General features: G+C 49.8%; 1 protein-coding gene across 5 annotated transcripts in view; it reads right to left on the bottom strand.

Annotated features, from left to right (window-relative positions):
• The window catches only part of casz1 (castor zinc finger 1), a 113,270-nt gene that overhangs the window by 5,340 nt on the left and 95,522 nt on the right, over positions 1 to 12,408 (bottom strand). For all 5 annotated transcript variants that reach the window (XM_029833980.1, XM_029833982.1, XM_029833979.1 and 2 more), the window contains 11 exons: positions 10,610 to 10,774; positions 9,249 to 9,421; positions 8,197 to 9,053; positions 5,136 to 5,268; positions 4,687 to 4,750; positions 3,731 to 3,894; positions 3,467 to 3,589; positions 3,070 to 3,378; positions 2,785 to 2,983; positions 1,936 to 2,107; positions 68 to 216 (listed from right to left, as the gene is read on the bottom strand). In XM_029833980.1, the coding sequence (XP_029689840.1) occupies positions 68 to 216; positions 1,936 to 2,107; positions 2,785 to 2,983; positions 3,070 to 3,378; positions 3,467 to 3,589; positions 3,731 to 3,894; positions 4,687 to 4,750; positions 5,136 to 5,268; positions 8,197 to 9,053; positions 9,249 to 9,421; positions 10,610 to 10,774 (2,508 nt within the window). The remainder of the gene's footprint in view (positions 1 to 67; positions 217 to 1,935; positions 2,108 to 2,784; positions 2,984 to 3,069; positions 3,379 to 3,466; positions 3,590 to 3,730; positions 3,895 to 4,686; positions 4,751 to 5,135; positions 5,269 to 8,196; positions 9,054 to 9,248; positions 9,422 to 10,609; positions 10,775 to 12,408) is intronic.

Raw genomic sequence — 12,408 nt, forward strand, 5'->3', positions numbered from 1 at the left:
CTGACACTGAACTCATCAACGCCCAATTTCTGATCCCTGAGACACTTCCAGGAAACCGCCATCGTACCTGCGATGGGACTCTGTCGAAGTTCTTGCCCAGCATTCGCCTCATGTGCTTGCGAGCGTGCGACGTCATCTGGTGCTTGAGCAGGAAGGAGAAGTGGCAGCCCTCGCGGATGCAGTGGAAGTGGCTGTTGACTTGGTTGTACTTGCACCCTGGGAAGAGAGAAGGGCTGTAAACGAGCCGGCGGCTGATTCATTTATCTCTGGACGCTTTGGAGAGCGTGCTCAGCACGAGGTCGTCGCCAGCACCAGACGAAGCTACCAGAGGCAAAGTGGATTTGTTTTTTAGCTTTATTTATAAAGCCGCGGCCAAAAGAGGGCTCGGGTTTCTGGGTGTTTTAGATTGTACGTGTAGGGGGAATATTAGATCAGTCCGGTGTCACACTGAGCCAGTCAGACTTCTGTGCACCAAACCTGTGGAGCTCTTTTATTACACTGACATGCTTTATTCAATTAGGAATTTACATAAATAAATTCTCATTTTCCCTGGGCCAATAATGCACACTCTCCTTCAAACCAAAGTAAATATACAATTATTACCATATTAAATTCATTTTTCAAAGTATCCCCATTGTCATTTCCTCCCCTTTTGTTCTTCATCGTATTGTTGTCCACCTCCTATTCTTCTGTCCTTTTACCTTGTTTTAAGCGGCCTGCTTCTAATTGCTTTATGATTTCAAATTAAATGAATGTTCCGTTTTGTGCTTGTTAATCAAATACCATTATATAAAAGCAGGCAGGAATAATTGAAAGAGTAACACGCGGGGCAGGTGCTAGCATGTCAGTAACCATGGCACCCGGTTTAAGAGCACAACACGCCTGTGTCATCGCGTAGCTTTTGCTGTTTGAAACATGCAAAGTTGCGCAAACAACAGTAACCAACCCCCACACCCCCACCCCACCCCCTAACACACACACAGTCACCCACACACACACTGGGGCCTTTTGTCAGACAGAAATCAGGTAACATCATCAGCTGAGTTCAGTTTAATGTTGCTGCCATGGATACTGGCAAGCCATCAATTCTTTATGACGGGAATGTGAACGATGCTAATCCTTTCTGCCCCCCCCCCCCAACACACACACACACACGCAGCTCAAACAATACAGTTGGCGGATCAAACTAGGGAGAAAAAACAGCTGTTTCGGGCCTTTTTGTTTGCTTTGTTTGTGCGTTCTGAAAAGCTCATGTAACTGCCTGAAAAAAAAGCGAAAGAAAAACACCTTTGATTCATTTCTGCTCCATGGCAGCGGTGGCTGCGAGGCGCGGCTTCAGATCACAAACAGGCTAAACCAGACAAGCCAGATAATTAGCAAACACAAACCTAATTGCTCATTTCTGACGGGGGCGAAGGGAAGAAGAAAACAACCTGGATGCGACTTCCCCCTTTGACGTTGTCGCGACACACTTGAGGTGCCAAGTGTGCGGAAAGGCAACCGCAAAACAAAACTAAGAGGCCACGTCATGGCGCCGCGGCAACTCGAAAGGCACAACGGTGCCTTTTCCAATCCTGGCCCCTCATCTTCTCAGCCCACATCCCTCTAAATGTGACCTTTTTCAGCAACACACACTTCAGAAAACCTTCCAACGCTTGTTTTGGAACGTGCCATTCAGCCTTTGCCCCACTCTACCCAGTCCATTTATTCTCTGGGTCCCATCATAACCAGTCCCTGTCCCCACAAGAACCTTTTAGTATTGATGAACCAGAGTATTACATTTAAAACATTGAGAATTTATCATATTTGCTAAATTGATTGATTTTTGAGTACATAGAGGTAGAATGAACTAACTCTTAAGCTATATGTCATTATTAAGTGAATCCTAAAATGTAGTGCATAATAGAGGCGTGCTGGGCTTCACTGCTGCCTTACCCAGCCTCCCACATTCCTCCCTCTTGGTGAAGTATTTGAAGCCGTTGGCGGCACGGCGCTCGGCTTTCTCGTGCTTTTTCACGTGCCACGGCAGCTTGGTGGTGATGTTGGTGACGAAGTAGCAGCCGGGCCGCAGACAGTGATAGTGGCCCCTCATCCTGAACTCGCAGTGCTGCGGGGGAGACACACACGAGACGTTAGCCTACGACTTTTAACCCTTTTTAACCCGTTTCCTCCCAAAAACAGCGACTCCTTGCTCATTTCTGAACATTTGCAGCCGCAGCGACTTTTATTTTCCACCCCTCCTTCCCTCGTCTGTGCGCCGCCATCTGTTTGTGAGGCTCCGATCCCAAAGGACTGGGCCAAATAAGATCTGCTCAGCTGAGGAGGACGGGGGAGGGGGGTACTTTTGGTGAGAGGGGTGATTTTCGACACATTAATGAATTCATTTAAATAGTTTTCCAAATGCGGGCTCATGAGAGCAGGCAGGGGCTGCCATTTAGGTTTCATTTGCGAAGCATTCCCCTGATTTTTGCCCTATTCCAGACAGCCTTGTTTACTGTGCGGCTGACAATGATTTATTGGGTAATATCAGCTAAATTGGCCTTTTCTGAGAGGAGAATGCGGCAGTCAAAATGACATCATTGACATATAAACAGGCATTACTGGGGTGAGTCGACTGTCTTTTCAGCAGAGATGGAAGACGGAAAGCGTCGGTTGTGAAAGCCTTGAGTCAAATAACCTCAAACACGGCTCTAATGGATAGCATACTTCATGCTTAGAAATCCCCGGGGGATGACAGCAGGTGATTCAGCTCCCGGCGGACTTTTTTCAAACGTGCGTGCTCACCTGGTTGGGACAGAGACACTGCAGGGAGTAGTAGGAGAACTGGTCGCGGATGTTGACCAGGCTGTTGTTGGGGTTGATATGGTCCAAACAGTGGGACTCGGCCTTGCCGGACGTCTTGCACACGTACTTGCAGTTACCGAACAGGCAGTGGAAGTGGAACTTGTTTGAGTATTTACAGTCAGTGGCCAGACAGGGATCACTGGGGAGGGGGGTTTAAAAGGAAAATAAGGTTAACGCTTGGACCAATGTGGGAAGGGACAAGACACAGATTAGAGACTGTCTTACTTTTCTTGGAACTGCAGAAAACCGGGTTTGACTTGCGGCTTGGCGTTCTCCAGGGACGTGGTGGCCAGAGTGGAGTTGGGCATGGATGCCGGCATCTGAGGGATGCTGCCAGTCAGCTGCTTCCAGCCCAGCAAGGAGGGAGGAGGGGAGCTGTAACCCCCGGAGGCGGTCAGGTGGGCCCCGTCCATGGAGGGGTTGTTAGCCGCAGAGACCGGAGCAGCGGGCTGCAGGGGGGCGCCCTCGCCGGGCTCTTTGGTCTCACCGAACTGAGCATCCGACTTCACTTTCAAGGTGGCTCGGAGGTGGAAGCTGACGGATAAGGAGGAAGCTCAATTTCCCTGTTGATCAATACAGCCAAAGGGCATATTTTCTGCTCACGGACCAGGGTGGCACTTACTTAGCGTGCTTTATGGCCCCGTCCACGGTGCTGAAGAGGGCGCCGCAGTCTTCTACCAGGCAGTGAAAGTGAACCTTCTGCAGAAAGTCGCACTGAGCCTCGCAGAAATCATCCGTGTCAAACCTTCGCAGACAGAAAAAAGAGTTTTATTAGATCAGAAGCTGACAGTAACAGTCAGAACTCCACTTCCACTTTCCAGGTACGCAGTAAGACCGTCGACCGTGTTCTCACAGAAACGGACTCAGACCAGGCCGTGAATCATACCTGCGGAGGTACGTCCTCCAGATCTCTGTGGGTTTCTCCACCATCGGCTTCTTCAGGACCCGGCTGAGGTACTGCGCTCCCTCGCCGGCGTTGGCGCCGTGGCCCACCTCCAGCTCCGTCTTCAGGTTCATGGTGCTGAACAGGGCAGGGTTCACCTGCGACATCTACGGGACACAGGAGCAGGAAGCGGCTTGGTTAGCTGAGCAAGTGTAAGACACCAGACACGCGAGTGTTTTGGCAAGGCAGAAACCGCAGCCAGATTTACAAACACCCAGGCTTTGGCTTGACTGCAGGCCAAGAGCGTTTGCCAAGCATCCTCGGGGAGCAACTGTTAACCCTTTAATGTGGCGTGCTGGCTCTAATCAAATGCCCCGCAATAGCTGGCGTGACATCAGGAGCTGCTGGACAATGGGCCCTAATTGCTGCTTTTTGTTTTTAAAAAAACAATCCGTGAAAAACAAGGCGTGATCCGTCATTAAACCATCGAGGTGACGGAAACGGCCGCTTGCGTCTGTATCAGTCAGGGAAGATTCATGATTGAGACGTCATCCTAAAACACACATTTACATCCGCGCCGGTTAAAAAATGAGGGCCGCCGCCAATCTGCGTCTTTCTGTATTTATTTTAATCTAACAACTCGCAAACTCTATAAATACATGCAGAGCCAGGCGGGTGAGGGAAAAAGTAGAAAGGGGGAGGGAAAAAAATGGAGGGTGAGTTCAAAACAGCTCATCAAAAAACAAACATCTCTATATATCTGGCGTGGCAGCCAGCTACTGCTTCATTATATTAATTTGTGAGAGGTGCAGTGAAAATTACACTGAGTGAAAAATGGCTGGAAAATTTAAATGATACAAACTCATCTTATTAGCGGTGAAACATTAAAAAACAAACAGGCCCCTCCGTGTCCCACTAATTTGTCTTGGGATGAAAGGCGTTTGATGGATGGATCTTACCTTATTCATAAGCGAGGATAAAAGAGATGTATTCCCTGGTACCGGGTGTCCGTTTGATTCATTACTGGAACAAGGAAAATGAACAATGTTTAGGCAAGAATTTGCATGAGAACAGTAAATATTACTATTTATCATGGAAGGTGCGCTCGTGTAATGAAGAAGAAAAATGCTGTCTGCTTTAGGAAGGAGATCTGCTGTGAGTTGGAGGGAAAAGCCGGAGTTGGAAGTCTATAGAATCATCACTGTCACAAAAACAGAGACGGATGGGCTGTTGGAGATTTTATAATGGAGTGTTTGTGCATATAAATCCCGTAGCTTTGATAAATCGGGGTTTATATAACCCCGGCCGCCACCAATGGAGGCATCATCTATCGATCAGCAGTCATGTTTCCCCGTTGATTTATTTTCTGCCTGGATTGGGAGCTTTTACAGGAATCAGCGGTGGTTACCTGTGGTCTTTTTTGCTCAGGTCCAGGCTGTGCTCTTGTGCGGAGTCCTGGGAAGCGCCGGGGTTGCAGTCCGCTGGCTCCTGCTTCACTTGAACCAGACTGAACTGGCTGGCTGAAGCCGGCTGCCCGTTCCCTGAGGATCAAGCCGGAGACGCAGAGGAGACAACAAAGTTATTGTTGGTCAGCGCTATTACCCCGTGACGAGATCCAATCTGACTCCTGTCCTAGCCCGAAAAGAATACTCCGAGTGATAATTATTGTGAAATTATGTCAGGCCGTCAAGCCTTTTAAATGGTGATTGAGAGGCGGGAGATATGAGGGAAAAAGACTCCTTTTTCTGCAGCACTTGTCACATCTCATTTGCCAGGCTGCCTCTTAACTGGTCATTAAGTGAGATGCTAATGCTGAGGGAAAGTGGCAGTCTCAGATTGCCCCCCCAACCCCCCTCTCTCTCTCTCTCTCCCGGGTTCCTCGTTGGCTTGACAACAGGCTGCAGCCGATGCCACCTAGGGTACCCACGAGGAGAAAGGGGGTGCTATGTCGGTCAGATTGGAGCTGACAGCCAATCAGATTGGTTCAAATAGTGTGACCTCTCAATCAGATTCTCTTCTGAATAGGTATTCAATGAGTGCTGAGATGAAATAAAGACCAGGCGGTAAAAACGCTGACAGGAAGGTGAATTCTGCCCCTCCCCCCGGATCCCCAGGAGACTGAAATATTAATCTGACCCGAGGCTACAGAGAGAAAGCTTTTGGTGACGTCTTTCTGGGTTTTTTGAAGACTGCAGAGCACCAGTGGCAGTGATTGGGTTGGTGAGGGATCTGTTGTTTCAGAACCGGGGCCGGTGAGGGATAGTGACAGGCAAGGTCATGGGCAACCAAGTGTATGCCCTTGGCTCTCTGCCTGCTATTTGTCGCTGGGGCCAAAACAAGACCAAAACAAGACCAGTCTTCGCAAAAGGGGGAAACCGAGAGGAGAACCCCCCCCCCCCCACCCCTGCTCAAAGATGACCCAGAGACATATCAGGCCCAATAGGAGCGGAAAAGACAGTCTTGAGCCTTGTCAGCTGACAGCTAAGAGATGGGGACGTGTCAGTGTCGGTTCCGTTTGACAATGGCCGAGGTTGGAGGGGCTAGGGGGCGGGGCTAACGCAAAACAGTCGAATAACCATGCGTCTGGTTTGAGGTCAGCGAATACTAACCGAGCATCCTCCCCCAACTCCATCAGAGACCACCCAAAATTAAGTAGCCAGACAGGCCCTGACGTGTCACCGGTGATTAAATCAACACTCTGACCAAACCGGAGCACGTTCTATCAAAACCACGCGGAATCCCCGGGCAGATTAATGCATTCCATCACCGCATCACATGATAAATCGACTGTTTGGGGTGGCCCGCGATACATATGTCCGCACATCGCCACGTTATTGCCCCCTTTATCCACTTTCTAAAGCAGATGAGCAAATGAGTTCCACTCAAAGCAGCTTCTTTCTGGATATTATCCAGGAATAATGCATCACTGTGTAATTACTGTGGATGAGATACAGAGCTCGCAAAAGATCATTTGTACTGTGTCTAATTAGTAAACCCCTCAGATGCTCGAATCTCTCAGAAAACACTTAGGGGTAAATTAGACCGAAACATTAATAAAGGGGGAAAATTTTCACAAAAAAAAAAAAAAAAAAAAAAATGCAACTGAGAGCAGAAACAGGAAAAGATGCAATTCAGCACCTCATCAGAAATGAAGTTTCACACCGCCTGGCCGAAAAACCTAAACTGTGAAAAATAGCAACAAATTTCGGAGGTTTTTCTCGCACCCACGGCAGAAGCACACAAGCCACTTCCTCCTCGATTCAGCCCCAAATGTCCTGTTCTCACGGGCTGATTCCACACACGAGAAACGCTTTTAACATTAGAAATGTCAACCTGAGGGGGGTGTTTATTTCCATCATTAGCCAGCAGACAGATCTGTTCTGCAGCCTCTCCCTGAGAAAACCAGGGGGGGCGGTGCTGGCGCCATCTGCGGAGACCCCACCCTCGCTGTTCAGGCTACCTGCTGGAAGCCCAGAGGTGGAGCTCATCCTGACAGCCCGGTGCTCGGCTCGGCTCCCTGGAGCAGCTGCCCCGGCTCCCTCCCAGGGCCCGTCCTGCTGTGGGAACACCAGCAGGAATTCTAATCGTTCTCAGCCTCGACATCCGGAGACGCTCCCCCTCGCAGCCCCGTTCACAATCCCGGCTCCACCTGCTCAGGCTCAACACAGGGGCCCCCGCTGCAGCGCGGAGTCAATTTAATCCTTTCACTTTTTTTTTTATTTCCAGGAGCTTTGTTTAGAGAAAACACAGACACGGCAATTACCTCTAAAATGTGTGTGAGGTGGGTTTATGCTAAACAGGTGCAGGTTTTATTTTTTTATAACTTCAAAAGTGTGATATTGCTGATGCGTTCGAGCGCATATGAATTCTTGTAGCACTTCTTTTTTTTTGGCTTTTGAGTCATTTCTGCCTGACTGAATTCTGTTCTTTTTTTATCAGTTAGAGAAAAAAAATATCTTTTTTTGTTCTGGCAATTTCTGAACTTAATTTCATTCCACCTCCATTTGCTTGGAACGGGCACAGACACAGATAAGAGACCGATGATGAGGAAACATGTTCGACACAAGCCCCCCGAGCCCCCGCTCTGAGCATCATAAGAGACTTTTACAGGCTCTACTCTCCCCTGTCAGCGCATTTATCTCCAAATGGATTGTGGGTATCTAACAAACCATCAACACAATAACAAGCCCAGAGGAGAAGACCGCGCCTCTGCTATGTCCCTTAAAGCCTGAAAAGCAGGTTTTTTAGCATCTCTCCTCACTGTGGGACAAAGACGAGAATGACCTCTGAGTTTCCCCGAGTGCAGGAAACAGCTACAACATGGAGTCTGGACCATTTTAAAAGGGTTTGTGACAGCGGCAGTCGTTTCATAGTGCTAAAAAAAACACTATGTTGGTGGATTTTTGAATTAAAACCTTTAATAAGAGCCTAGGTTCTGATTTTCTGCCCTACATAATGAGGGGACTGACCTATCTCTGCATTGCTGGAGGGCTTCAGAGCAGCAGCTGCCAGCCTGGCCATCATGGGGGATATCAGGCCTTTGCTCGCAGAGATCTTCTCCATGATGGAGGAGGTGGCGAAGGAGGTTGGGGTGGACGCGATGGTTCCATCCGCACCGGCAGTGGAGCAACCTTGAGTCAGCGAGTCGGTGGGCATGGAGTGAGCCCCGGACGACACGGCCGAGATCAGGCTGGCGGCCGGCGGAGGTGGCTGGAGGGGCAGCCTGGGCATCATGGGGAAGAACGGATTGGAGGTGGAGAGAGCCAGGGCCACCGGCACGTTGCTGGGCAGCGCCTGAGACAGCAGGCTGGACATGCGCTGGCCAGCGATGGACAGCGTGGCCGCAGGCTTGGGGGTGTGGACTGACGCCGAGGAGGAGCAGGAGACGGCGGTAGTGGGCGTGGCCAACAAGTGTGGCACGGTGGTGGACTGCTGGGTGGTGGGAGAGGCGCTCAGGCTGGAGTTCTTGCTACTTATGGTGGAGAAGTCCACCAGGTCGTCGTTGCTGGATTCCTCCGGCTCGTCTTTGGGCGCCAGGAAGGTGGAAGAGAAACCCATGACGCCGGAAGAGCGGATATGCCGGCGCTCGTGCTTGCGCTTGTGGGAGGTCATCTGGCTGGTGGAGGTAAAGGTGAAGCCGCAGCCCGAGCGGATGCAGTGGAAGTGGTTGGTGGCCTTGCTGTAGACGCAGCCTTCGTACTTGCACTCCTCGTACTTGTAGAACTTCTTGAAGCCGTCCTTGGCGTAGGCATCGTCCTTAATGTGGTAGCTCTTGTGCTTCTCGATGTCACACTTGTTCTTGAACGTAAATGTGCAGCCCGGACGCCTGGAAATGAGAAAAGAAAGAGAGAATGAGCTCCTCGCTGCTCCGCTGCTGGGGGGAGGGGGGTCAGGGAGAAGGTCCACATGATTCAAATAGTTCACAAAGGGGGAAGGATAACCGAGGTGGTTCAGTAACGCCGCGACGGCGCATCACCACTCTGGCACCTGCACATTCCAGACCGATTCCAGATCTGCTCACCTGCAGTGGAAGTGCGTCGTCTTCTGCCCGTAGAACTGGCAGCCCACCGTGCCGCAGTCCTCGGTGGCGCGGAACCTCTGGAAGCCATCGTTGATGAGCTGGGCGTTCTTCTTGTGGAAGTTCTCGTGGGTCATCACGTCGGAGGTGCTGGTGTACACCTTGCTGCAGCCCACCTGCAGACACAAAGAGCGGCTGTAATAAAAAAAGCCGTGAGCAGCAGAAATGAGAGTTTCACTCTGCAAGACGGGCTCGATTTAAAAAACAACATTTCTAAAGCATGTGGTGGCGCTGACAGGAGGGCCGCATGGTTACCAAAACGAGTGTGGTCAAAAAATGAGCGGAAGATTTGCCTTTTTTTCTCGCCTGCTCACTACTCTATTTGCGGTAATGCGACTTTCGTGACAGCGTGAATTGGAACCAATCTTGTCATTGTCACATGTGGTAAAATCCAAAAAAAAAACTCAATGTAACTGAAAGAGGCCTCGCACGCAGCTGGTAGCTCAGAGAAGAGGAACCAACAGAAGATGAAATGACGGTAGAGTTGACATCAATTTACTGTAACTCAACAAATTTCAGAGGAGAAGAGGCAGAGGAGGGGGAAAAAACCCAGCGTGTGTCTTTAAAAATGTTCTGGTATTCGTCTTTGGAGCTAACGGCAGAGTGGGGGGGGGGGTTGTGTTTGAATTAAATGCTGCAATTGTATATCATCCGTGGCACTTTTCACCCGCTCAAACCGGGCAACTTCTTCCATATTGAGTCAAACAATGAAAAAAATGCCACTCTGTTTCTTTTTCCACCTAAATCAAGAGGGCTGATGCCAACATCTGCAGGTTCTCAGGGCCTGTTAAAACAAGCTCTGAAACGTCCTAATAACAATTGCGCCGTTAGAAGGCTTGAAGAAAAAAAAAATAAAAGAGAGGGAATATATCTCAAGCCATCCTCGGCCGCTGCTGCTGCCCGGCCTGGCGAGACAGCTCTCGGCGCGGTGACACTTTGAAAATAAGCAGAGGTAGCAAAAAAATTAAACAAATCCAGAAGAGGGAATAATCTTCAACCGGCCGCTTGGTACTAAAAAATGAAAAATGTGCAGTTTATATAAACACGTAACTGAATTTTTATCCATGCCAATTAAGGAGCGAGAGAGCGAGGAGGCAGGGGAAGAGGCGCTCGCCACGGCGTTCTTCATCTGCTTTGTCTGTGAAGCGAAACAGTAAAAACTTTGTGATCTCCTGTAGGTGGCTGCGCAGCTCTCCACGCATCTTATATTTATAAACGTGTGACACTGTCGATGTGCAGCCGCTCTCCCACTTCCTCGTTTCTGCATGACGGCGCACCGCCGCTGCGTCTGCTGTGTACTGTACCTGCATGCAGTGGTAATGCGTGCTCTTTCCATTGAGGTGGCAGCCATGATAGTAGACGCTGCAGTCATCCAGGGGGCTGAAGCGCATGAAGCCGTGCTGCAGAGAGTTGTCCCGCTTCTTGTGCATGTTGTAGTGCCTGATTACATCCTGTTTACTAGTAAACCTCTGCAAAAACAAGAGGGGGGGGGGGGGGGGGGGTTATTATACAGTCAGGTTCAGCAACAAGTCACTTCATCTATGTGGAAGCACCAGCTGCAACGTGCTGAGGCCAACTGGGAGGTGGCGAAAGCTGCGCCCGCAGTGGCGAGGACGTCTTTAAAGATGACTGTCGAGCTGATTGATTTACTTTTTAAATCTCACATATCCAAATTCAGCACCCCGGCATATCAGGCTTTCCGAGCACATGCTCCCCCGTGGAGCTTAAAACGGCTCACATCTAGCGTCCTCGCGTTTCCTTTCCTTTTTTTTTTTTTTAATTAAAATGAATCTACCAGCGCGCTCAAAACCCCAATTCTGATGTTTCTGAAAGTGGAAAAACGATGTTCCGAGCAGATGGTTTCCGAGGCGTACACGGGGGGAAGACAACAAACAAACCAGCCGAGCAAAAACAAAAACAAAAAACAAAGCGTCTTCCCACTTAGTTCACCGAGATATTGTTGCAGCTTTAATTAAAGCATTAACACGTGTGAACCATCCACTGAAAAAATATGAAATGTTTAAGAAAGAGTGCCCCCCCCGGAGACCCGCTGCAACCAAATCTGTTGTAATTGGGCCTAAGCTGATGTTACTGAAAGTGTAACAGGAGACGCACGAATCAATGAGATGGAGTTCAATCCATATTTATCTCCGACAGAGGAGAGGAGGGGGAAAAAACATCAGAAAGAAGAATTCTAAAAAGCAACTAATTACTGTACAAAGTAGGGTAATTGCTTTGAGTCGTGCGTTCCGCTCGTGCGCCAGCGCCAAGATCTCCGCCCGACTCCCACGGCAGAACTCCGGCAGGAGCAAACATTTCATTTTTAATTCTCTCCGCTTCTGCACCTCCGGCCTTCCGCTTCGCGGTGGCCAGAGTCGGAGCCGAGCCGCGGTCGGCGTGCGCTCAATCCGTCACCGCTGACTGGGAGAAATCTCATTTTCAGTGGAGTGGCGATGAAGGTTGGGAGCCACTCGCTACATTTATTTTAGGATTCCCACCAGTGTGGCAAGATGCACGCTCTCGCTCGGGTCCAAGCCCATGAAAGGAGAATGTCAGGACTCAGCCAATCACCCAGAGGCTGGCGGTGGGATAATATTCCAGGAGAGTGTGTCATGTAACATTTCATGACTTATTGCTTGAAGGAGGCCTCTCCTCACTCTTTTTGTTCAGGGTATTGACATCTCTGAGCCAGTCCCCACGCGACGCTAAAGCCACAGAGAAAGGTGGAGCCGAGCGTGGAAATCGCCGCGATAACCGGAACTAACGCTCCGAATAATGACGTGAAATGATTTTTCCTTTGTGTCGCCCCAACAAGCCGAAGCGGGATTGGCCGGGAAAAAGCCTCCGCGGCACAAGCAATATTTATTGAGCGGTAATCTCTCCCGATCGGGAGCAGACAGGGGAGATTAGAGCCGAAGATGGCTTCATTCTGAAAACTGTCAGGTGACACATGCTGACGTGGATTTCAGACATCTTTTTGAAAAAAAAAGGAAAAGCCTCCCTGTGTTTGTCGAGCTCTCTCAGGCCATATGCTACGGCAAACACGGGGCCTGTACGATGGCGTGCTCTGGCTTTCTTCCCCTTCATGTGTCATACGTGGCAG

The sequence above is a fragment of the Takifugu rubripes genome, chromosome 3 (assembly GCF_901000725.2).
Source record: "Takifugu rubripes chromosome 3, fTakRub1.2, whole genome shotgun sequence".
NCBI lineage: Eukaryota > Metazoa > Chordata > Actinopteri > Tetraodontiformes > Tetraodontidae > Takifugu > Takifugu rubripes.